The sequence below is a fragment of the Cornus florida genome, unplaced genomic scaffold (genome assembly GCF_030987335.1).
Source record: "Cornus florida cultivar Cherokee Brave unplaced genomic scaffold, ASM3098733v1 CherokeeBrave_3.0.0_Hap2_Chr05, whole genome shotgun sequence".
Lineage (NCBI taxonomy): Eukaryota > Viridiplantae > Streptophyta > Magnoliopsida > Cornales > Cornaceae > Cornus > Cornus florida.
Genome location: NW_026775575.1, coordinates 89,781,205 through 89,805,312, shown reverse-complemented (window position 1 = coordinate 89,805,312; position 24,108 = coordinate 89,781,205). Strand labels below are relative to the sequence as shown.

Sequence of the window (24,108 nt, the reverse complement as noted above, 5' to 3'; positions counted from 1 at the left end):
TGAAATTTTTTAATAGAATTTAAAAATAAAAAAGAGATAAAGATTTACTGATGAGAGATAACATCGTGAGGACACATATACATGCGTAACATACCGGTCATTCTTTTGTTATACGTATTAGATCGTCGATTTATTTTTAAAATCTATTTCAATTTAGTCATCAATTGCAAATAAAAAATGGAGATATTCATTATTGTTTTTCTTATTTTATTTTATTATTTTTCATTTGGCATGAATGTCATTTCTCAATTTCTTTTCACGAAAGGGCATTCTGCGTAAATACTTATGAAACCAAAGATTTCGTGGTAAATTCATCATCCATGAATATAATTAGCACTGGTTACAGAATCACTTCAGTACTAAAAACTCGTCCCCCCACTTCCTCTCCAAGCAACGGAGAATGAAGGTTGCTCCCAAGGTAATATTCCTAATCAGAGACGCTGATGGCTTCGGCACGGTAATCTCAGACGCTCTCCAACCAAACCCTAACTCCTCCCTTCGAAGATTGTAAGTTTCTTCTGATTATCATCCAAATTCAATTTTTCTATTTCACCTTCAACCATCTCAGTCATCTATATCTGACCATTCGATTGGTTATTTTACAGAGAAGAATCGTTCGAGCTGTCTCTTCAGGAACGCTACGGGATCAAAGATCACAAGGCTTCCGGCAACATCGTTCATTTTGTCGATGAGAAAGGCCTTTATGAGGTATGCCTTTTTCTCTAATTATGTAATGAATTCGATACAATTTTGTGGAATTTAAGTTCATATTAATTCAAAATTTAGAAATTTTCTCCAATTTCAATTCCAAAGATTTTTTTGATTCCATGCTACCAAACATCGCATGAGTTTTTTTTTTGTTTATTTATTTATTTATTACCACATGCCCTGACTGGTTTGGAAAGATCACATCACATGGGGATTGGAAATCCCAATAAGTTTGGAGCATTTTATGGTCTTGAGATTGCTTAACAGATAGACAATGTGGAATTTTGTGATCGTGGTTCAATTAGGCAGCTAATGAGTTTAATTCGTTAGTGTACCAACTTAATTTGTAAATGAAATTCAAGGAGATCTGTGTTGTTCTGAAAGTGAGGGAGGTATGGTTGTTGGTAATGACGGTATGATAAAGGGCCGTGGGAAATAGAAAATCAAATTTTGATTTACCAAACTAATCAGCATGTCAGGGAAAAAAAAACAAATAAACAAACAAACAAACAAACAACTAATCAGCATGCCAGCTGTTGGATGCTTTAGAGGAAGACAGTCACGTATATGCGGGTATGACCATGGAGAGGTGCCAAAGACATCCTGTATGTGTGCACTACCATTCTTTTAGAAAAGCCCTGGGCTCTAGTTGGAATCCAATGCATGATTTATCCTTCTGTCTCTTTGTCTTGCTCATTACAACTTTGATCAGGTGCAAAGCGTGGATACTTCCAATTTAAGTTTGATCTGTCTTGAGCATTATCTGTTACATAAACAATTCCTTTGCAAAAGATATTGGGAATTTAAAACCGTTAAACGGATAGAAGCACATAATGGGTTTTGATATGTCATCTTAGGAATTTACAAGGTCCAGTATGTGATATTCTTGCTGCTTTAGTTTCTTGTTTCCAAAGATCTAGGAAAATGATAATGACTATGTCCAAATTTTGGTCAGCTTGCCCTTTTTCCTCTTCCCTCATTATTCTACATATCGATAAGAACTTCCAGCTCAACCACATGAATGGCTTAGTGGGATATTTGATTTCTTTTTTCATTTCTTTTCCAGGTGTCTCTGTTGCTTCTTCAAAATTATGAACCTCCAATTTTGGCTTGTGTTGTTAATGAGGTTCTGGCGTCAATAACAGGGGAAGATTCATCAACCATGCCCACAGTAGTGTTCCCATTCATTGTGGCAGCATCAAAGCTAAAGTGGGAAGGTAAAAGTTCATTGACGAACAACAAAGTTTCACTATATGGCATACAAATAGGTCCAGAAACGGATGTAACACGGGTCATGTTAGCCAAAACACAAAAGCCACCATCGACGCTGCAGATTCATCACGAATCAGTGGCCTGCTGTCTTCAGTTGATCCGTGTCTTGAAGCTGCCAACTTTTTTCCTCATCGGGCAATGTGGTCGACACACATCTAGTAAAGCTTTAGCAGAAGAGCTTGAGGTATTTTTTCTTCAACAATTTTCAATTAAGGCAATTATTCTTGTTAATGTTGCTAAGAAATATATAGAACTATGATCAAAGATATGGAATTTATGATTGATTGAATGTTCAGTATATGAATTTGCACTATGAAGTCCCCCTCACCACTCTCCTCTCCTATATTACCATTGTCCAGGTTAATAATATCAAATTTGGGCATTTCTGTTTGTACTTAAAATATCAGTATCATTTGTCACTTCATGTTCTGCTGTGAACTTTAAGGTCAATCTATTCGACTTCATGCCTTCATGTTTTGGCGTTCCATTAAATTTTCCTGTTAAAAGTTTCTATATGCATGTACCTTACAAGCACATAGTCAGTAATAGGAATGAAGGTTTAGGCACTCTCGGGCATGCCCTCACAATTGTGGAAATCATTCCTAATCCACTACTAATGCTATAGTATCCTTTCTTTATCTATTCACATCATCATAGATATATATATATATTTTTTTTTTGGCAAGTAATAATGTATTAGAAAGCATTCAAAGGGAAACGTGTCCCAAAAACTACACAAAGGCCTAGTGGAACCCTAAGGACCCAAGGAGCCCAAAAAATCAACTATCTCCTTTAAAGATTTACAATTTCTCCCCATTACCCAATAGAAAAGAGAGCTAATAGTAAGAAAATTTAAAGCCCCAATAGAATATTCCTCTCCATCTCCGGTCCCTCCAATTCATAGATAATTTAAAATGAGTTACATTTAGGGGTGCAAGTTGGGCGGGTTCACCCCGGCCCAACCCGAACCCAGACCGAAATTTTCGGGTTTGGCTTTTAATTTTACCAATTCAGGTTTTGATTGGGTTGGAAGTTTTCAGCTCGAGCCCATTTTGGGTTGAAACCTTTCTAACCCAAGCGCAACCCAAACTCGATTTTCATATACTATACATTTTTTGTTTAATTTTAAAATTTCAAATTAAATCCCGACCTTCTATTTTATCCATCAATTGTTGTGCTTGATATATCTCTCAACCTAAAACTCTCTAAACCTTCAGTCTTTTTCATTCCGCTGGTAATGTGCCGACTCTCACCGCTAGGGGTGGCAATTCATGTTGGCGGATCGTGTTCGTGTCGTGTCAGAGCATAGGTATTCTGTTATATGGGTCGACACGAACACAACAAGATTATTATTTGTGTCAAGAAACCCCGACATGAACACGACACTATTATTACACAGGTAACACAACACAACACTTGTAACCCGTTTAATAAATGGATCAAGACTTGACACGAGACGACAAGGTACATTTAAGTCATTTCTAACACGGACACGACATGTTTATTTAACGTGTTTAACTAAACGGGTCATTTTTAACACAAATAGAACATGTTTATTTGACACATTTAGTTAAACCGGTTATAAACGGGTTGACAGGTTAAACACGAACACGACATGTTTAATTATTGTGTCAATTCGGGTCGACATGAACATGATTAAGTCAAGCCCAAACCCAGTTATCTCGTGTCGTGTTAAATTTTGCCACTCCTACTCGCCGGCAATCAGCTGAGACTGTCACATAGATGAGGTAATCATTCGTCGCACCTCGTTGTTCATTCCGGCAATGGCGGGCATGAAAATATTGTAGTACCAGTAACAACTACGGAGGAGGAAATTTGCTAGATGCGTTTCATGGCTTCTAAAGTCTTACACATATAGTTTTTGCAAAAGGAATTCAGATATGCTCAAGTTCTTGGTGGTCACATGAATGTGTTCATAGGAGAGAGAAAGTCAGGTTGAGACAATAACCTCCAAGAGAGTAAGTACCCTTTTCTTATGCTATGTTCGGTAGGATGATAGGATGGATGAGTCCTTCCTCTTTCACACATTTTCATCCGTCCAAATATAGGCAGAAGTTAGGAAAGAAGACAAGTGGGCCTAGTATAGAAATTTTAAATTACTGCATCATCCTTTTTAAATAATTAATAAATCTCATAAATAAAGTAAGTAATGGGCTTAATGGTAAAAATAATTTAAAAATCTATCTTTCTTTTTATCTTACCGATCAAAGTAAATTGTCAGTTTCTTCTTTTCTCTTCCGTCCAACTGAACAAAAAAGGGAAGAACATAATCTCTTCTGTAGGGATGTCTCATTTATCCCTTCTTCTCTCCCTTCCATCCAATTTTTTTCCTTTCTAGCGAACGAAGAATTAATCTTTATCCTCTCTCTCTCCCTCCATTCTATTTGCACTTCCTTCTGCATATCTAAATGAGACCAATAAATGAGGTTATGGACAATGCCCTGTTGAATCTATTGAGTAAGAAGGGAGCAAATTTAACAATGATGAACTTGAAAGATCTATTTTTTGTGGTTGTTGTTATGTGTGTTTCTTGCTTCTGGAAATTAGTCATGAGACAGATTTGACAAAAAAAAAAAAAAAAAAAGGGCCCAATCAACCCGACTGACCTGAAACTTTCGAGTTGAGGTTGGACTGACCTGAAATTAGTTCACGTTTCATTCAGGCTGGCTTAACCTGACCCGAGATTGGGTTGCTGTCGGGTTGGTACCAGGCTCAGGTTAGGCTTGCCCGAGTTACATGTCAGACATAGTGCTGCCTCAAGGAAAATAGTCCTGCAAACTTTGGGGTTGCAACCACGCGGATGAAACAAGAGCATCATGGAGTGTACTTAGTAGCTCTAGCTATAGGTCTGATTGGTATGCTTGGTATACCCATATATACTCAATATCCTCGAACATTCTTCCCCACCCAAATTTGTAACGCCCTTGTTGCGGTTGGACCAGAAGCAAACCCGGACAGTTTCCGACTGAGTACTTGGTGTGACACTGGGTCAAAGACTGAGTCTCGTTCTGATAGATAGAGTGATATCAACTGTAACGTGTCGGACACTTGCCTTTTGTCTCAAAAGCTTGAGTTGTTGGGTTGTACTGCATATCTACTCATGTACAGTGTTGGTAAAGGCGCGCCTTGGCATGTACCTAGGCTCCAGATGCAACATTTGCGCCTGTTGTGTGCCCAGGTGCGCTTTTGACAACATTTTCGCCTTTAACATGGAAATATGAATATACTTTAATTGTAATCTAATTTTTCTATTGAGGACCTCGATTCACTCAGGTATGCGTCTCACCTTGCGCCTAGCACCTATGCTCCAAAGGATCTCTAGTGCCTCAGTGCGCCTTGGGTCTTTGATAACACTGCTCATATATATTCAATATTCTCCCCATCCAGATCCGGTTTGGGACAAGAACCTCTAACACCTACCACCCTGAATTCGTGATTCTCAATTGGCTGTCAAGAAACAACATGCTCAATAAATAATTGATAGCCTATTACCATACCAAAGATCCTCAAAACAGCCACATCAATGGAACAGGAACATCACGGAATGCTTGAGGGCTCTAATTGTTGGTCTAATTGGTAGTCTATTTCCCAGTTTTTTCTTTTTAAATCCTCTAAGCATCCGCATTCATATAGTGAACACGTTATTTCTTAGCTGCCAACTGAAAGTCCTGAATTCCATGGATGGTAGGCATACAACTGAAAGTCCTGAATTCCTCTGAATTTTTTTGTGGAAGTAAAGCAGAAATATTATTCTTCTTTTCCTATTAGTTTCTGTGCTTGTTCGATATCCTTATCTGCGATCTGATTCTATATGCATTCTTTCCCAGGTGATCTATGAGATGGGAGACCTTCTGTCAAGCATCTCTTGCTTAAGCTTTTTGAGAGAGAGGATAACGTGGAACCCAGTAAAAACATCGAGGGACAGTGAGGAGCCATGGCGTGCATTATATGGTTGAATCTAAGATGTTCGTGTGGTTTAGATGCTGAAATTGGGCTTATCATTTATTGCATCTGCTAAAGAACTTTATATGTTGCTACCCAGATCTACAGACCATGGCAAGGGAGGGAAAATGACGCTTAGGTAGGACTGAAAAGTCCAACTGAAAAGTCCAACTCCTTGCTTATTGAATTTTATTTTCCTTAGAAGCAGCAAACTACATTGTATTGTGTTTTTGGAAACTTTGCATAAACTTATTTTTGCAATGTACTGGTTCTTACTTATGTGACACACCTTGCCATTAATTCCTTTACCCAGATGAGTGAAAAGAAAATGTTGCATCCTCCATTTTACATTATGCCTTAGTTGCGTTCCGGAGCAGCCCAAATGTTTTTTTGGGGCCAAATTACCCTCTCAACGCCATATAATTGAAAAGAAGAGTATTAAGTGGTGTTTGATGCTCGAATAAGTGCCAAAAATTGAAGAATGTAACCCTTTTTCTTTTCTTTTTCAATAGTGGAAGGTTTACCAACCTTTTTCCAACCAACAACGCTATAGTTTCTCCAGGAGAACAATACAATTGGTAAGGGGTCTTTTTGTTTTAAAAAATAACGGGAGCATATCGGTTACTTGAGGGGGATTTTTCATATTTAAAATAAAAATAAAAAATTCGAATAGAGATTTATTGCTTGTCGTTGCTCAGCCTTTTGATTAGTAAGAATCCAATTTTTTTTTTTTTTTTGCCCTTTTCCCGTAGAGTGAGTTTTCCTTCTTAATGCATTTACTCTTTTACCGAAAATAAAATTAAAAAATCCAATCACAATTACTAGCCGACCGCTTAAGAATTTATGACAAAATATTATACATGCATATCTTAAAGGCATATATACTTTTGAACAATTATGTAAAAACAATACTTTTGACTGTGTCCAACTGAACAAACTACACATGCAAACAAGTTCAACACGACATATAAAAGATATATTGAAGACAAACCTAGGCCTGATAGCAACTGGTGGAAACTCCATGCTGGATCTGCAATTATTTTCTTGATGTCACCGTGAATGAAGATGAGCTCATCAAATTTAGCTTCTTCGCCCGCTCTTCTTCTTCCTTCTTTGATTCTTTTGGTTTCTTCCGAAGGTATCGACAAACCATTCATGATACCTTGTGGTCTGAGTGTGCCCAATGATGAACCCGACTACTAACCCACCGCCATAGCCCATGCATATCACAATCCAATCACTTTTATCAATTCCAAACCAGGAATGATCATCATCTTGGTTGAAGTTCCAAGGTTGTGGTGGTGGCAGTGATGCCTCTGAATTGCCACATTTCTTTGGCAAAGGGTCTCCACACAATCCTAAATTCCCCTCGTATGAACTGCTTTCAAATGAATTAAATTGGCTCACTCATGGTATAGGTCCTGTGAGATGATTATTAGAGACATTGAAGAATGCAAGGAACGTGATTTGGGTTAGCTGCTGGGGAATCTCTCCCGTGAGCTTATTTTGAGAAATGTCTAATGATTCAAGCTGCATTAGATTCCCCAAGGATGATGGAATGTGACTAGTGAGATTTTTGTTGGAAAGGCGGAGCATGTGAAGACACTTAAGCATCCCAATAGAATCCGGAATCTCTCCTTCAAATCGGTTACTTGAGAGATCAATGGCAATGAAGATGGTTAGGATATACACATACACTGTTGGCACACCTTTGTTTGTCAGTGTGATTGCGTAAGTACTGTAATTTTCAAAACCATAGTTCTCTTTCCAGATGTACTTCGATTGATTAACATCATCGATAGTTTTCATAGCTGTCCATGTGTGGAAGTAACCGGAAGGTAACTTACCGGTGAAACCATTGTGAGAGAGGTCAAGAATTTGCAATTTAGGGAAAGCAAAGCTAGAGTTGGGGTTTAGTATTGAACCATGGAATCTATTGAATCGCAAAATGAGAACCTTCAATTCGGGAAGTGTTCCAAGCCAAAAGGGAAATATATCATTGATGTGATTGTTCCCAACATCAAGACTCTCTAGAAGTGAGCAATTGACCAATGAATTTGGCACTGGCCCTTGCAATTGGTTTTGACTCAAGTTGATCATCCTCAGTTGGGTTCCATTCTTGTATGCTTGAGGAATGGGCCCCCGCAGTTTATTGTTTCCAAAATTCAATAATTTCAGATGATCAGAAAAATTGCCCAAGCATTGAGGAATGATGCCACTCAGATTGTTATAAGATAAATCCAGGACACTAAGAGAACTTGCATTGCATATCAGTAGTGGAATCTTCCCCGTCAGTTTGTTGTATGCGACATTATAAATCCCGATGGATGGTGGTGGAACGGGAAGTGATCCTTCCAGCATGTTAGAACTAAGGTCTAAATTGTATAGTCGATCCCAAGGAAGGACTAAAGGAGGAGGTTAGTGAAAGACAGTTATAAAGTTTTGAGAAAGGTCAAGGTTAAACAGAGTTTGTGTACTCATGTTCCATATCCATGTAGGCAGGGGGCCTTGAATTCTGTTGTTGCTGAGGTTTAAGTTCCACAACTGGTCTTGAGTTTTTAAGAAATCTGGAAACTCAATTAAGTTGCATGACACCAATTGGAGATTAAGAAATTTTGGAAGAGTGGAATTGGTGTAATTGCTATCGCTGAGCAGTGTGTGTTGGTTATATGATAGCTGAAGAGCAATAAGATTTTTCAAGGTAAGAAACAAGTCTGGCTTCACTCTTCCACTCAGGTTGTTGAAACCAATAAAAAGAACTCGTAGATTTACAAATTGGGATATTGACTCTGGGATGGGACCATGTAACATATTGTATGAAAGGTCTAGCAATGTTAATTGGGTCAAATTCATGAGCCAAGAAGGGATTTGACCAATTAATTGAGTAGACCTCATGTAAAATCTTTCAAGTTGTGTAAGATTACCAATCCAAAACGGTATTGACCCTGCTGAGAAGTTTTTAGAAAGATCTAGCAATGTTAATTGGTTCAGATTCATGAGCCAAGAAGGGATTTGACCAGTTAGCTGAGTAGACCTCATGCACAATATTTCAAGATGTGTAAGATTACTAATCCAAAACGGTATTGACCCTGCTGAGAAGTTGTTTTCAGAAAGGTCTAGCAATGTTAATTGGGTTAGATTCATGAGCCAAGAAGGGATTTGGCCAGTTAGCTGAGTAGACCTCATGCACAATCTTTCAAGATGTGTAAGATTACCAATCCAAGACGGGATGACCTTGCTGAGAAGTTGTTTTCAGAAAGGTCTAGTAATGTTAATTGGGTCAGATTCATGAGCCAAGAAAGGATTCGACCAGTCAGTTGAGTAGACCTCATGTACAATCTTTCAAGTTGTGTAAGATTACCAATCCAAGACGATATTGACCCTGCTGAGAAGTTGTTTCCAGATAGTTCCAAATGAAGGAGTTGTGAAAGATTACTAATTGAAGACAACATTGACCCTGAGAAATTGCAATATGAGATATCCAAATGATTCAAAGATTCAAGGTATCTGATTGAATTTGGCATCTCTCCAGAAAAGTTTGTTCCCGCCAGCCTCAACTCCTTGAGTGGACTCCTCCTGAAAAATCCAGGCAAGTAACCGCTGAGATTTGTATTGTACTGCACGCTAAGAAACTGTAGGTTTGGTAACTTAAAAATGCATGCCGAAAATTCACCTTGTAATTGACAATTTTCTAGAAGTAGAGAAGTTAAAGATGAAAAATTAGCCAAAACATGTACCGGAGAAGATATGTTCACTTGACTGAGGTGAAGCTGTTTTAAATCCGTCAAGTTCTGAACCAAACTTGCTAGACCAGGCTTTAGGATTTCCAAAAAATAATTTCTTGAAAGATCAAGGGAATTTAATTTGGTTAAATTTGAAAATTCCAATGGGATTTGACCAGTAAATTCGGTGTTTGAGAGATTGAGATACGTTAACCTCGAAAGAAGTCCAATGGCAGATGGGATTTGAGATTTATTGAAGTAATTGCCAGCAAGGTTAAGTGTCTGAAGGTGAACAAGACGGAAGAGGGTATTGCTGGTGTTGATAAAACCGGAGAGAAAGCTGCTACTGAGGTCAAGGCTAATGACACGGCAGGTGTTATCATCACAAGTGACACCGTCCCATAAGCAGCAATCACTGCTACTGGCATTCCATGATGCAACCTTTGGATAAGCTGAAGGATCCACAGATATTGATACAGACTTTATAATTGAAATGCTTTGAGTGAAGTGCAACAAAGCAAAGCTGTCATCTTGGTGGCAGAGTGGGTTATGTTGCTGGAGAGAAGGGAAAAAGTGAATAAGCATAAAGTAATGAGATGTAGTGATGATGAGTAAGAAGAAGATCAAATAGTGCAAGAAGATGGTAAAGTGACACAATAATATTGGTGAAGAACCACCCATATTCAATTATATAAATAATATACATTCTCTGTCTTTCTTTGGCACTATAATATATGATAATCAAGCATATGAGATTGGTGGTGTTTATATAGAAGAATATCAAAATGGGATCCTATTTACCGTGTTAAATGGACCACAAGTACTGTACACAACTTCCCGGCTATCCTGATCTCGGACCATCAGTCTGCTTTTGTGCCCCACAGAGTTATCCATGAGAATGTGCTCCTTGTTCATGAATTCATGCATTACCTTAAGGCCAAGCGGACTGGAAGTTTTAGCTTTCTGGCCTTCAAGCTTGATATGGAGAAAGCTTATGATCGGGTGGAATGGCATTTCCTTAAAGGTATGCTCCGGTGTTTTGGTTTTGGCAACCAATGGGTTTCTCTAATTTTGTCCTGTGTTACCTCAGTTTCTTTCTTTGTGCTAGAAGCATTCTTCAGCCTTCCAGAGGGTTGCATCAAGGAGACCCGCTCTCGCCTTTTCTTTTTCTCTTATGTGCTGAGGGGTTGAGCATTTTGTTATCTTATGCTAAACGGAATAACATTATCCATGGGCTGAAGATTGGTACTGATTCTCCCTCTGTCAGTCATATGTTGTTTGCTGATGATGCAATCCTCTTCTGTAAGGCTCAGGAGGAGGAAGTTTCCTCTTTGATGCATATTCTTGATCATTACTCTTCTCTATCAGGTTAGCGCATTAATTTTGCTAAATCTGGTGTTTTCTTCAGTCGCAATACTGCTACCTCTATGTGTTCTCATCTCTGTCGCATCATGCGGGTCTCGAACTCCAATTGGGTGAACAAATATCTTGGTATTCCTTCTTTACTTCCAAGATCTAAAAGGGAAGCATTCCATTTTTTGTTGGATAAAATTGACTCCAAAGTTAAACAGTTAAAAAGCAATTATCTCTCTCGTGCTGGAAGAGAGACGTTATTAAAGTCGGTTCTGGCGGCCCTCCCGACTTATTCCCTCCAATGTTTTAAAATGACTGACTCCTTTGCTCAAGAGATTGTTAGCAAACTTCGTCTCTTTTGGTGGAAAGGGGCAGGTGAAAGTTCTGCTATTCATTGGGTTAAATGGGAGCACCTGTGTGAACCCAAATGTAAAGGTGGTCTCGGTTTTCGGGACATTCTGGATTTCAATTTGGCTCTTCTTGCTAAATTTGGGTGGAAGTTGATTCAAGGGGACTCCTCCAATGAGCACTCGTTATTTTATTCGATTTTCAAGTCTAAATATTTTCCGAACTCCTCTTTCCTTGAGTCTCACTGTCCAGTAAACGCGTCTTGGGGATGGAAAAGTATTTTCGCTTCAAAAAATCTTACTAAAAAAAGGATCCTTTGGGTTGTTGGTGATGGTTCTTCCATTAATATTTGGAATGACAATTGGCTCCTAGATGGAAGTTGCCCAACTCCTTTATCATCATCGCGCTGTTCTCTGATCCAGAAAATTGAAGAGCTTATTGATCAGGATTCTAAGTCATAGAATAGACCCTTGATCAATCAGCTCTTTAATCTCAGAGATTCGAGACTCATCTTTCAAATTCCCTTGAAGTTTTCTGGCAGAAGGGATCGTCTCTTGTGGGGTCCTTCTCTGAATGGGATTTTCACAGTTAAATCAGCTATAAATTGGCTCGAAACGGATTGCAGTCTACCGATTGTCACCACCCTGCTTCTAGTATCATTCAAGAGAGGAATGGTCTCTGGACTTCTATATAGCGCTTGAAAGTTCCAAGGAAAGCTATTTTATTTATTTGGCAATGTTTGCCATGAGAGGCTTCTTGTTCGTGCTAACTTGGTTTTTAGAGGGTGTCGGGTTGATCCCCATTGTAAAAGGTATGGTTTCAAGATGGAAAAAGTTGGGCGTGTGCTTTTCTTTTGCCCCTTTGCTAAGGTGGTTTGGAAAACTTCCCCTTTAAGAGTGATTATTTCAGATGAGTTCCCTCATTTTTGGAGTCAATCATGGTCCCTTCTTGTTGATCAATGGTCCAGTAGCCCCCTGAAAGATGACTTGTGCAGTTTGGGTGCTCTTATTTGTTGGAACTTGTGGAAGGTTAGAAATGATTATGTCTTTCAAGACATCCAGAGAGATGTGGCTGAGGTAATTTATCAAGTTAATGCCGATTTCTCGGAGTTCAGTGAGGCTTCGAGATTTAAATCGATGTTCTCTCCAAGGGCGGCTCCAGTTCCCTCCTCTTCCTCTCCGTGGACGCCTCCCATGGAAGGTTCCTTTAAGCTTAATGTGGATGCTTCTTTTGACTCTCAATCGAAGGTTTGTGGAGGCGGTCTTATTCTAAGAGATTGCAAGGGTTGGCCCATTAAAGTTGTTTCTATTTTCTTGTGCCATGTTTGAAACTCAGAGCTTGCTGAAGCATTTGTTCTCCGTGAAGGTATTCGGCTGCTCCGACGTTGTGGTTATGTTAATGTGGTGGTGGAAAGAGACTGCCAGAATGTCATGCGAAGGTCCCCTCAGGCTCCCCTTGTTGCAGTGGTCCTTGAGGAGTTTCTCATATGCTTAGTGTCTCTCCTGGTTTTGGTCTTGCTTGGACCCCTAGGTCTTGTAATGGTGTCGCTCATGCTTTGGGTAAACATGATCATTTCTCTTCCTGGTTGAGTCTTGTTGTTTTTGTTTTGTGGTATCATTTCTCTTCCTGGTTGAGTCCTATTGTTTTTGTTTTGTGGTATCATTTCTCTTTCTGGTTGAGTCCTGTTGTTTTTGTTTTGTGAAAAAAAAATAAAAATTGAATGAAGAAGAAGAAGATGAAGAAGAAGAAGAAAAAGTCTTCACCTACTTTATTAAAGAAAAGACACTTTTCTCTTAATTTCCCACTTGCTACTTTCTGCCAAACAAAAAATCATCACCACACGTCACTCCCCACCACCCCGACACCACACAAGCACACAATATATTATGCATGCATATTGGAGTATGTTAATAAACAAACTGTTTGCATTAACCAAAAAAATATTTATCTTAATTTGTGAACTTGTTTTCTTTTGTTTTTCGTTTTTTGTTTTTTGTTTTTATTTTTATATTTTTAAATTTTTTGATCAGCACAAAATTTCATGAAATATATGGACTCTAAACTTTAATATCGATTCAATAAATATTGTTCCATCCCATTTTGTAGGGTCAATTGGCTACCATTTTAAACCGCGTTGGCTTCAGCAGCAATGTTGATCACTAAGGTTTCATTTGGATTAAGAAAGAATGAATTTGAAATCAAGTAACCTTACATAAGATGATATAATTAAAAATATATATAGAAGAAATATTTTACCACAATCAATCAGTCCTCAACTTAAATCAGCATGTATTTCAAATACCTACTTATGATGGCTTGTTATTTGAAATCTACTATAATTATGATCATTGTTCATCTTAATTTTTTTGTCGGCATGTATTTCAAATAATTACTTATCACCTGCTATTTGGAAATTATAAATATAATTTTGTCAAATTCATCAAATTTTATTTCTCACCTAATCAACTATAAATCTATTCATTTGGAATCCTCGATGGATCCAACGTTTGCTGTAGTGTGATGCATAGTAAAAAAATGGCAAGTACTGTACATTCTGAATTTTAATGCAGAGTGTATTTATTTATTTGAATTCATGAATATAATTTTAAATTCTTTGACTGAATCAAGTAAAATTTGTATATTCTTTTATGTATATATACATAATTTATTTTCAAACTAATTTTCGCAATACAATGTTTGTCATGCATTACTTTTGTGATGGACTCTTTGCCTTTTTGGGATTTTTCTCCGCTACTTCCAACATTACAAAAATTCAAGCCACGGTTTCTTTTACTCGTTTTCCTGTGAATATTGCGGCGTTAGACGCCCTTGATTTTTCTCCTTTGACCCTTGTAGTGGTTGAAAAAAATTAATGTAATCTTTGAGTACTCATTGCGCAGCAAATCTTTGGAAAATTTCCTCTCACCATCTTTATTTCTTATAAAAAGATCAAATACCAAAAAAGCTTTTTCTTCCTTTTCTTGTTTTTCTGGGAAAATCCCTGTAAACCTTAGCCAAAAATTAAATAAATAATAATAATAATTTTCTAATTTATATGAGAAGACAGGATTGAAGTTCCAACATCACTACTAGTTTTTCTTGGCTCCGTGTAAATGAAAGAAAAAACATAACACTAAATAATAATGTGATAAGACTTACAAATTTATGTGAATTGGGAGTGGAGCTCGTCACCTAATGTCATGTGATAAGAGTTACACTCACCATGTCATTAGGTATGAAAGAAAAAATTTGAATCACACTCTCACCATGTGGGTAGGTATGAAAAAAATAATAATAATAACTGAAATAAATAAAATAAATAAATGAATTAAATAGTATTTAATTTAAAACTTTTGTAATAGTCTATTTGTCTTATTTACTTATCAATATACATATATATATATATATATATAGAGAGAGAGAGAGAGAGCCCATTTGTCTTCCCTCCTCTTTTATGCCTATTATAAAAATAATAATAATAATAATTATTCATTCCTCTTATTATATTCACCCCTCAACCTTAATTCTCAAGTAGCAATTTATAATCATTACAGGTGTGTGTGAAATTTGAGAAGGTATATGGATGTGGAATACAAAAGTCACAAACACTGTGACACCGTTATGCATAGAACAAGTTTCTTTCTTCGGTTGCATTTTACCATAAATAAATACAGTAAAACTTAAAACTAGCAAGTTACAATTAAGAAATTGTAAGAAATTTGGAGCAGTCTATCAAGAAGTCTATAAATGAAGTGGTGTGTGAAAAAAAAATGCCTACCATAGTGTTCGCTAGTGATTTGTAGTAATTAATTATATTTTGGATTACAAAAATTATCAAAACACATCAGGTTGGTGATTGTTAGGTGTAGTGTGAGAAAGTTGGTGTCTATTCAGCCATTCAGGTAAGGAGGTGTTTGGGAATGGTTATAAATGAACAGACACAGCTATTCTAAATCATTACATCCTAATTGAAGTAGCACACCCAATATGAAAAGATGCTTCTACACCTAAAAATAATATATATATATAATAGTAACTTTTTAATTTATATGAGATGACTGAATTATCTTTTATATCTCACCTAAATTCATGCCCTAGTTTTTATCTGCTCTTTGTAAATAGAAAAAAGCGCAGCACTAATGCATTTAATGACAACTGTGATTATTAGGCCTCTCCAAATAAATTTTATAAACAGCAAATGTCTATGTAGTCTAATGAGTTAGTGATTTCGGTGGACTTTAGAATGCGAAGTTTCGACTTTTACATTTACTAATCTAACTTCTTAATGCATTTAATGGCAATTGTGATTAGTAGGCCTCTCCAAATAATTTTATAAACAACAAATGTTTCGATAGTCCAATAAATTAGTGATTCCGATGAAGGTTCAAGTTTCAAGTTTCAAGTTTCGACTCTTATATTTATTAATACATCTTCTAATCTTTTTTACCTTATCAAAAAAAAAAAAAAAAATTAAAAACACTAATTTTGAAAACGTCAAATCAAATTTATGTACGTATGAAAGAGAAAATTTAAAAAAAGTTTTGATTGGATGAAAGCTGAAACATAAAAGAATAAAGTGCTTCCATAAATTCTTGACCCAGTTGAGTCAACTCAAGTCAATCCAGTACAAATTAAAGTGAACGCACTGTTGTGCGTGTATCTTCCTCTTTATTTCCACTTTCTCACCGCATGTGACACACAATTGTTAGTGTGTTATTAAAGCAAACACACCGACAATTGTGCGTGTTTAAAAAAAAAAGCACTCATCGAGTCATCACCAATTGATAAGATCGTAAATAAATCTGTCAATGGATGGATAGATCAATCAAATCTATATCTTATTTGTTAAGTAAACAGATTATCGAATTCGGATCACTAACGGATTCTCGGACTGAATGTCCCAATCCATATCCTATTTAACTCGGACTCAGATCGAATTGGGTTCGAAATCGGATTAAATTAATATTTACTAATATATAGAATTATAAAGAATATGATTTTATTAGTATGTGTATTAAGAGATTTACTAACATGTGAATGAGAACACCACAATATTTATATATAACATTATTATTATTTTGAATTTTTGAGTTACCTTTAATACAATTCTAATAAGAGTATTGATATATATGTGTGTAAAATTATTGATAAATAATTAAATATATATAATTATTTATATATATAATTTCAATCGGATTAGATCGAATTTTTATCGAATTGGATCAGCATAATCCAGATCCGATTTGTTAAGTTAACGGATTATCGAATTTTTTGTTCAATCCATATCCGACTAATCGGATCGGATTCGGATCAGGAACCGCTCCATTGACAAGTCTAGTCGTAAAGCTACTTTTCTTTTCTTCTTTTTTTTTTTCACTTTCTACTTTCCGTAAAAAAATAAACAAATAAATAATCACCATATGTCACACACCACACACAAAATATTGTTCCTCTCTCGTTCCAAAATAAATATCAATGGTATTATTTTTGAGTAAAGTGCAAAAAAAAAATTTAATAATTTGAAAGTTTATAAATAACATATTTTGTGTTCAAAATTCAGCCTTAGTACGAAAAATGAGCAAATAAAAACTTTTTATCAAATAAATAATAATTATTATTCATTTGAATTTTAAAATTCATTAATTCAAATGAACCAACGTGTTTCTCGTGTATTCTGTATTATATTTGGAGAATGATTTCCTCTCATCCATGCCCACCATCTTTATTTTTTATAAAAAGATCAAATACCAAATAAGCTTTTTCTTGCTTTGCTAGGAAAGTCCGTATAAATCTGAGCACAAAAGCGTGTTAATGGTAGAAAAAACAATATAGTTCTAATGTGTTCAAACAATCATTATATGTGGAAAGTATATGAATGTAATGGATGCTTTTGAACCCCAAAACATTTACTTTCTGCCAAAAAACGCACTCATTTACTTTCTGCCAAAGCCTCGTCACCACACACAATATATTGTTAATAATCAAAATATTTTTTTCATAATTAATACTCACACACGCATGCCTCGTGGTGAGGCTTAAACCCTTAATCTTTTTTTAAGAAGTAAAGATATGATACCACTAAATCACTGACTCATTGATAATAACCAAAATATTTAAATGTACCAAAAAGAAAACTACTCTCACATCTTAACTTCTTTCATATATATATATATATATATATATATAAAGAAAAATTGATCAGCACAAAATTACATGAAATGTAATCGAAACTTTATAATCATTTGAACAAGTATTGTTCCATCCCGTTTTGTAGGATTAATTGTATCATTCTTTTAATTAGAAAACCTAAGTGTTGCATTCATCCAACCCATCTTGTTACCATCTCAAACTTGGAGGACAATGAATTATAAATTAGAAGATACTAATACAAACTCCTGAATCAAGACCTACACTACCATATACCATTGGTTTCACCAGATGAGCACTATGAGCATCTTCAATGGTTAGTTTTATATATATATATATATATTGTGTAAATAATAATAGATTTATACAAAAAAATTTGAACTAATTATTTTTAGCTCCAATCATTATTTTATACCTTTTGTGTAAAATATATTTGTCAATAATAATCAATCACATGTCACACCCAAGACCTCACATAATTTTTATAAACATATCATCTATTTTTTTAGACTAATTATTTTTTAGCTCCAGCCATTGTTTTATAGCTTTTGTGTAAAAATATATCTGCTAATAACAATTAACCACGTGTCATGTCCAAAATCTTACATAACTTTTACAAACTTACTTAATATAGGATTAATTCGTTAATAAAATGAAAAATAAGGAGGATAAAAAAAATATACTAGGTTGATTCGTTAATGGAATGAGAATAAAATATGCTAGTGTGGTTGTGTAAAAAAGTTTGTATTGCAAAATATAGAACAATTTATCTTAAGTTGTGAACTAGTGAATTTCAGAAAATGAAATTAGACTTCAAGAACACTACTCTCACATCTTGCTTATTTTTTTTAAGAAAAATAGATCAGCACAAAATTACATGAAATGTAAGTGTTCATCCATTACAAGAGGCATAAATTAATAGAGCATGTAAAAAGGAACCCAACATGTTTGTTGTGATCATCACGTGTTTCTCATTATATGTGGCTTTTTGTAATGGTCTCAGAATGACTGTTGTGTATTAGGAGTAGAGGTTTCTGTTATTAAAAAAAAAAACTATATGACAAGTTTTCACCAATAGGAAATGGTCATGTTTCCGACCTGTTTGAAATCGGAGGAAGAAAGTGGTATGGTAATTTATTATTATTATTATTATTATTATTATTATTATTAATAAAAAATCAACCCATTAGTTAGTCGCTTTGTTTTTGAGAAATTACATTATATGTGGCTTTTTGTAATGATTTCAGGAAGCTATTTGTCTATCCCAAAGGATACGGAGAGGCAAAAAAACAAATACAAATAGTTATTTCACTCACAATATCAACTAAATAAATTAATATTTAGATTATTTTAAAACGGTTCATTTATCACAAATCCTTGATACCTGCTCTATAAAATTCTTTTCAATTGAAAAAAATGATTTCTTATTTGATGGCAAAGAAATCTAAAGAACATACATCATTTTTGTATTATGGGAATATAAATCAACATTATTTAGGTTCATTAATAATTGTATCATATTACAATGAAGACTTTCTACAGAGTAGCTACAGTATGCAATTGGTTTCTAGCTCTTATTAAATGATTTCAAATATTTCAACAGTACAATTTTAAATTCGAATAATATATTATAATTCCATATAAATCTTTTATGTTACATTTAGGTTATTTTAAAAGTAATGAAATAGTTTCTGTTAGGAACCAAGCGATGGGATTGACTAAAAGCATTATTACCTTCAAAATATTTCTTTGAACAAATAAAAGATCCCACGTATGAACAACACAATAAAAAGTAAAGTAAATAGCATGTTTCAAGTGACTTAAAGACCAAAAAAAAAAAAAAAAGGTATAGCACATACAGTAGCATATAAAACGACAGAGAACCAAAACTAAAGCAATATTGAAAATAAACATTAAGAATATTAGGGAATTCAAAAGAAAAGTTTCAAACTGATATAATGGAATTTTTGTTTGAAACAGTGAATAATGAGAAGAAAAAAAATGTAATCTTTCAATTATTGGTATTCCGAAAATATATATATATATATATATATATATATAAAATATTTTTTTCACTCCAGTGTCAAAACAAATAGTGTTGTGATTATAGTCAAAATCTTCCAAAAGGATGTTGTAATATAAAAAAGGGTGAATTACATTAAACCCCATTTTTCTATCTTCTATCTGTGTTTTGCACTAAACTCCCCTTTTTCTATTTTTTTGTTAAAAAAACCCCCTCAATTATTAGAGGGATGTGATTTAACTAACTTTCGTTAACTAATTATTAGAGGGGTGATTTAATTCTCAAATATATATATATATATATATATATATAGCAAATAAATTTCAAGGAAAAAAACCTAAATTTATATTGACAAAAAAAAAAAAGACATTATTTCTGGTAGTGTCCCTTTAATCTATATAAAATGAAAAACAATAAAAACCAAATCAATGAATGCACAATATAATTCTCAAATATATATATATATATATATATATATATATATATATATTTGAGAATATATATATATATAGCAAATAAATTTTAAGAAAAAAAAAACCTAGATTTATATTGGAAAAAAAATCATTACAACAACATATACTCTTCTTCTTGTTCAACTTCTTTTATTTACCTATCATTATAATGGTATATATAATATGTATCATTAAATATTATTTAAATATATTTTCATTTCCATCTAGCCTTCAGACAAATATAAATCTATAGTTTTTTTTTATTTAGGAAAAAAATCTAGGTTTTTTTTTCTTGAAATTTATTTGCTATATATATTTTTGAGAATTATATTGTACATTCATTTATTTGGTTTTTATTGATTTTCCTTTTATATAAATTTATTAAAGGGACACTATCAGAAATAATGCTTATTTTTTTTTTTTTCTAATATAAATCTAGGTTTTTTTTTTCTTGAAATTTATTTGCTCTATATATATATATATATATATTTGAGAATTAAATCACCCTCCTTTAATAGTTAGTTAACGTAAGTTAGTTAAATCATCCCCTTTAATGGTTGAGGAGGGTTTTTTTGACAAAAAAATAGAAAATGGAGGTTTAGTGAAAAACACAGATAGAAAATGGGAGTTTAATGTAGTTCACCCTATTAAAAATTATATGGACTCAAAAAAATTCATGTGTCGAATGGTAATAGTACGCTATGAGATGCTTCAACTACGAGAGGCCTGACACTGTAGTTATCCAAAAAAAAATTGTCTTACAAGTCCCAATTAGTAACTAATTTAATCAAAATAATATCTCTAGTCTTTGCTCAGCCTTTTGAATAGTCTGACTTCAATTGATATTTTTCTCTTAGGGTGGGTTTTTCTTCTTAATACATGCCCACTTTACCAAAAATAAAATAAAAAATCCGATAACAATTACTAGTACAAGCCAACTGCTTAAGAATTTATGCCAAAATATCATTCATGCATGCATTATCTTAAATGTTTTAATTTTATACTTGTGAACAATTATTAAAAAACACTACCTTTTGCAACATTATCTTCTCAAGAAAAATGTCCAAAATCACACGATAACATTAGGGCAAAATTAACATGCTATTTATTTGAATGTGCCCAAGTGAAGAAGAAACATAGCGCAACACACAAAAGATATATTGAAAACAAACCTAGACATGATGGCAGCTGGTGGAAACTCCATGCTAGATCTGAAGTTATTTTCTTGTTATACACCACCATGAATGATCGAAGATGAGGTCATCAAATTTAGTTTCTTCGCCCGCTCTTTTTCTTCCTTCCCTGCTTCTTTTGATTCCTTCCAAAGGTGCTGATAAACCATTCATGATACCTTGTGGTTAGAGCGTTCCCAACGATCAACCCAACTACCAACCCACCTCCATACCCCATGCATATCACAATCCAATCACTTTTACTAATTGGAAACCATGAATGATCATCATCTTGCTCGAATTTTGAACTTGGTGATGCTTCGAAATTGCCACATTTCTTTGACAATGGGTCTCCACACAATCCTGAATTCACCTCATATGAATTGTTTTCAAATGTATTAAATTGTCTTCCTCGTGGAATAAGACCCGTGAGTTGATTATGAGAAACATTGAAGAATTCAAGGAACGTGAGTTGGGTTAGTTGCTGAGGTATCTCTCCTGACAGCTTGTTTCGAGAAAGGTCCAACGATTCAAGCTCTGTTAGATTCCCCAACGAAGATGGGATCTGACCAATGAGATTGTTGTTGGAAAGATTGAGCATGTGAAGACTCTTAAGAATCCCAATAGATTCCGGAATCTCTCCTTCAAATCGGTTACTTGAGAGATCAATTGCAGTGAAGACATTTAGGATATACAGGTACACTATTTCCACACCTTTGTTGGTTAGTGTCAAGTTAACATTGTTGACAACAGATACTACACCCCCAACATATGTCAATTGATTTACATCAATAGTTTTCATGGCTGTCCAGGTATGGAAGTAACCGGAAGGTAACTTACCGGTGAAACCATTGTGAGAGAGGTCAAGAATCTGCAATTTGGGGAAGGCAAAACTGGAGTTGGGGTTTAATATTGCACCATGGAATCTATTGAATCGCAAAATGAGAACCTTCAATTCAGGAAGTGTTTTAAGCCAAAAGGGAAATATATCATTGATGTGATTGTTCCCAAGATCAAGACTCTCTAGAAGTGAGCAATTGACCAATGATCTCGGCACTGACCCTTGCAATTGGTTTTGACTCAAGTTGATCATCGTCAGTTGGGTTCCATTGTTGTACGTTTGAGGAATGGGGCCATGTAATTTATTATTTCGAAGATTCAATAACTCCAGAGAATCAGCAAAACTGCCCAAACATTGGGGAATGATGCCACTCATTGTTATAAGATAAATCCAGGACACGAAGAGAACTCGCATTATAGAGCAGTAGTGGGATCTCACCAGTCAGTTTGTTGTTTGCGACATTATAAAACAAGGTGGATAATGATGGGACGAGGAGTGATCCTTGCAGCATGTTGGAACTAAGGTCTAAATTGCCTAGTTTGTCCCACGGAAGGACTAATGGAGGAGCTTGGTGAAAGCCAGTTATAAAATTTTGAGAAAGGTCAAGGTTTTCCAGAGTTTGTGTACTAATTAGGGCTGCAAATTGGACGGGCTAGCCCAGCCCAACCCAACCCCAATCCAGGAATTTTGAAATTTGGACACACAATTCACAAATCGCGTTCATGTTCGGGTTGAGTTTAATCAAAACCCAGACAATTCGGGTTGGGCTCGGGCTCAACTCGAACCCAACCCAAAACCCAAAATTATTATTATTATTTTTATTCTTCTCTTTTCTCTCTCCTCTCTCTTCTTTCTCTCTTTCTTTTTTCTCTTTCTCTCCGCCCGATTTTTTTTTTTTTTTTTCTCTCTCTCTCTCTCTCTTCTTTTCTTTCTTCTTTCTCTTTTCTCTGGCCGTCCCTTAGCCGATACACCGCCACCGCCACCACCTCCAAAAATAAAAACAAAACCCATACATACAAGTTAGCAGTTGCAGAGAGAGAGAAGGGAGCAAGCTTGAGAGTTGAGAGAGAGGGGGGCAAGCTTAAGAGTTGAGAGACAGCGGCTGAAGCTTGCGAACGGCGAACCCGAACTGGAACAGCCGGCGATGGATGGAAACTGAAACATATGGATTTTGATATTTTGAACAATCTGAAATGATCTGAAATATATGAGTTTTGAACTTTTGATTCTTGCAGACAGATCTGAAATATATGGGTTTTGAACTTCTGATTCTTGTAGATTTTGTAGTTTGAAGTTGCAGAGGGAGAGAGAGAGAGAGTTGAGAATGAGACTGGACGATTGGGGAGGCTGAAATGATTTGCCCTAAATTTTTTTTGTTTTTTAATAATATATAGATATATCTATATATATAGATATATAGATATATAATATATATATTTTTGAAAAAAATATATATATAAATAAAATTTTAAAACTCAACTGGTCAACCCGACCCGATCGGCCCGAAAATATTTGGGCTAGGTTTTTACTATAACCCATGTTAGGTACAATTTGGGTTGACCCAACGCAACCCGATTCGGGTTGAGGTTGGGTTGGGTTGGGACTGGGTTGGGTTGGGCCAGCTCAACTTGTAGCCCTAGATCTAATGCTACGACATTGTAAATTTGGCTTTAGGATTTAAATGGCATCTGAAATATATAAAATTTAGGAGAAAATGTCATGAAAACTTGAGTTGGTGTGGATGGAAAATTTTGGTAAAATGACTAAAAAAATTACTGTTTTCTACTATTATCCATTTCTGATCAATTGTATGCAGGTTCTTGGAGTAGAAGATTGGAGACAGATAAATTTTGGCATTACTTTTGCACAAAGTGGCTTCTCTCACACTAGAACCCATATTATTGCACTTGTCAATCCAAAACTTTACTTTAGATTTAATGAGTTTTACCCTAATTTAGGTTGAAGCTGGAGTTATCATTGTTTGAGAATTATGTTAGGTTGTACATTTCATTGCATTTTACATTATCTGATGCGTCATCAAACTTTTCTAAATTGTCACAAACTAATAATTGTTTGGTTCATTTGTTTTGGTGATGACTCCATCTTA

At 35.0% G+C, this 24,108-nt stretch overlaps 5 protein-coding genes across 5 annotated transcripts; 2 read left to right on the top strand and 3 right to left on the bottom strand.

Annotated features, from left to right (window-relative positions):
* The first annotated feature begins 347 nt into the window (after nt 1-347).
* Nucleotides 348-6,251, top strand: LOC132307516 (uncharacterized). Its single transcript, XM_059805309.1, has 4 exons — nt 348-507; nt 606-708; nt 1,775-2,164; nt 5,829-6,251. Exons 1-4 carry the CDS (start codon nt 401-403, stop codon nt 5,955-5,957), a joined length of 729 nt encoding a protein of 242 aa, XP_059661292.1. The 5' UTR covers nt 348-400; the 3' UTR covers nt 5,958-6,251.
* Nucleotides 6,252-7,350: 1,099 nt separating this feature from the next.
* On the bottom strand, nt 7,351-8,304 carry LOC132309678 (receptor like protein 22-like). Its single transcript, XM_059807965.1, has one exon. It carries the CDS (start codon nt 8,302-8,304, stop codon nt 7,351-7,353), a length of 954 nt encoding a protein of 317 aa, XP_059663948.1.
* Nucleotides 8,305-9,125: 821 nt separating this feature from the next.
* Nucleotides 9,126-10,679, bottom strand: LOC132309677 (receptor-like protein 7). Its single transcript, XM_059807964.1, has 2 exons — nt 10,467-10,679; nt 9,126-10,220 (listed from the first exon to the last, which is right to left on the bottom strand). The coding sequence occupies exons 1-2, from the start codon at nt 10,677-10,679 to the stop codon at nt 9,126-9,128; spliced, it is 1,308 nt and encodes a 435-aa protein (XP_059663947.1).
* Nucleotides 10,680-12,190: 1,511 nt separating this feature from the next.
* Nucleotides 12,191-12,955, top strand: LOC132309676 (uncharacterized). The gene is made up of 2 exons (XM_059807963.1): nt 12,191-12,650; nt 12,702-12,955. Exons 1-2 carry the CDS (start codon nt 12,191-12,193, stop codon nt 12,953-12,955), a joined length of 714 nt encoding a protein of 237 aa, XP_059663946.1.
* A 7,683-nt stretch (nt 12,956-20,638) lies between these two features.
* LOC132309675 (receptor-like protein 6) lies at nt 20,639-22,376 on the bottom strand. Its single transcript, XM_059807962.1, has one exon. The coding sequence runs from the start codon at nt 22,374-22,376 to the stop codon at nt 21,258-21,260; it is 1,119 nt and encodes a 372-aa protein (XP_059663945.1). The 3' UTR covers nt 20,639-21,257.
* Nucleotides 22,377-24,108: the final 1,732 nt, after the last annotated feature.

Bases quoted from the DNA above. Each gene is read 5' to 3' on its own strand.
- LOC132307516 (XM_059805309.1), top strand. From the start codon at position 401: ATGAAGGTTGCTCCCAAGGTAATATTCCTAATCAGAGACGCTGATGGC. The intron at 709-1,774 runs GTATGCCTTTTT...TTTCTTTTCCAG, and splicing joins ATGAGAAAGGCCTTTATGAG to GTGTCTCTGTTGCTTCTTCA. The intron at 2,165-5,828 runs GTATTTTTTCTT...ATTCTTTCCCAG, and splicing joins CTTTAGCAGAAGAGCTTGAG to GTGATCTATGAGATGGGAGA.
- LOC132309678 (XM_059807965.1), bottom strand. From the start codon at position 8,304: ATGCTGGAAGGATCACTTCCCGTTCCACCACCATCCATCGGGATTTAT.
- LOC132309677 (XM_059807964.1), bottom strand. From the start codon at position 10,679: ATGCCATTCCACCCGATCATAAGCTTTCTCCATATCAAGCTTGAAGGC. The intron at 10,221-10,466 runs GTAAATAGGATC...CCTTCTCTCCAG, and splicing joins CTTGTGGTCCATTTAACACG to CAACATAACCCACTCTGCCA.
- LOC132309676 (XM_059807963.1), top strand. From the start codon at position 12,191: ATGGAAAAAGTTGGGCGTGTGCTTTTCTTTTGCCCCTTTGCTAAGGTG. The intron at 12,651-12,701 runs GTTGGCCCATTA...TTTGAAACTCAG, and splicing joins TATTCTAAGAGATTGCAAGG to AGCTTGCTGAAGCATTTGTT.
- LOC132309675 (XM_059807962.1), bottom strand. From the start codon at position 22,376: ATGAGTGGCATCATTCCCCAATGTTTGGGCAGTTTTGCTGATTCTCTG.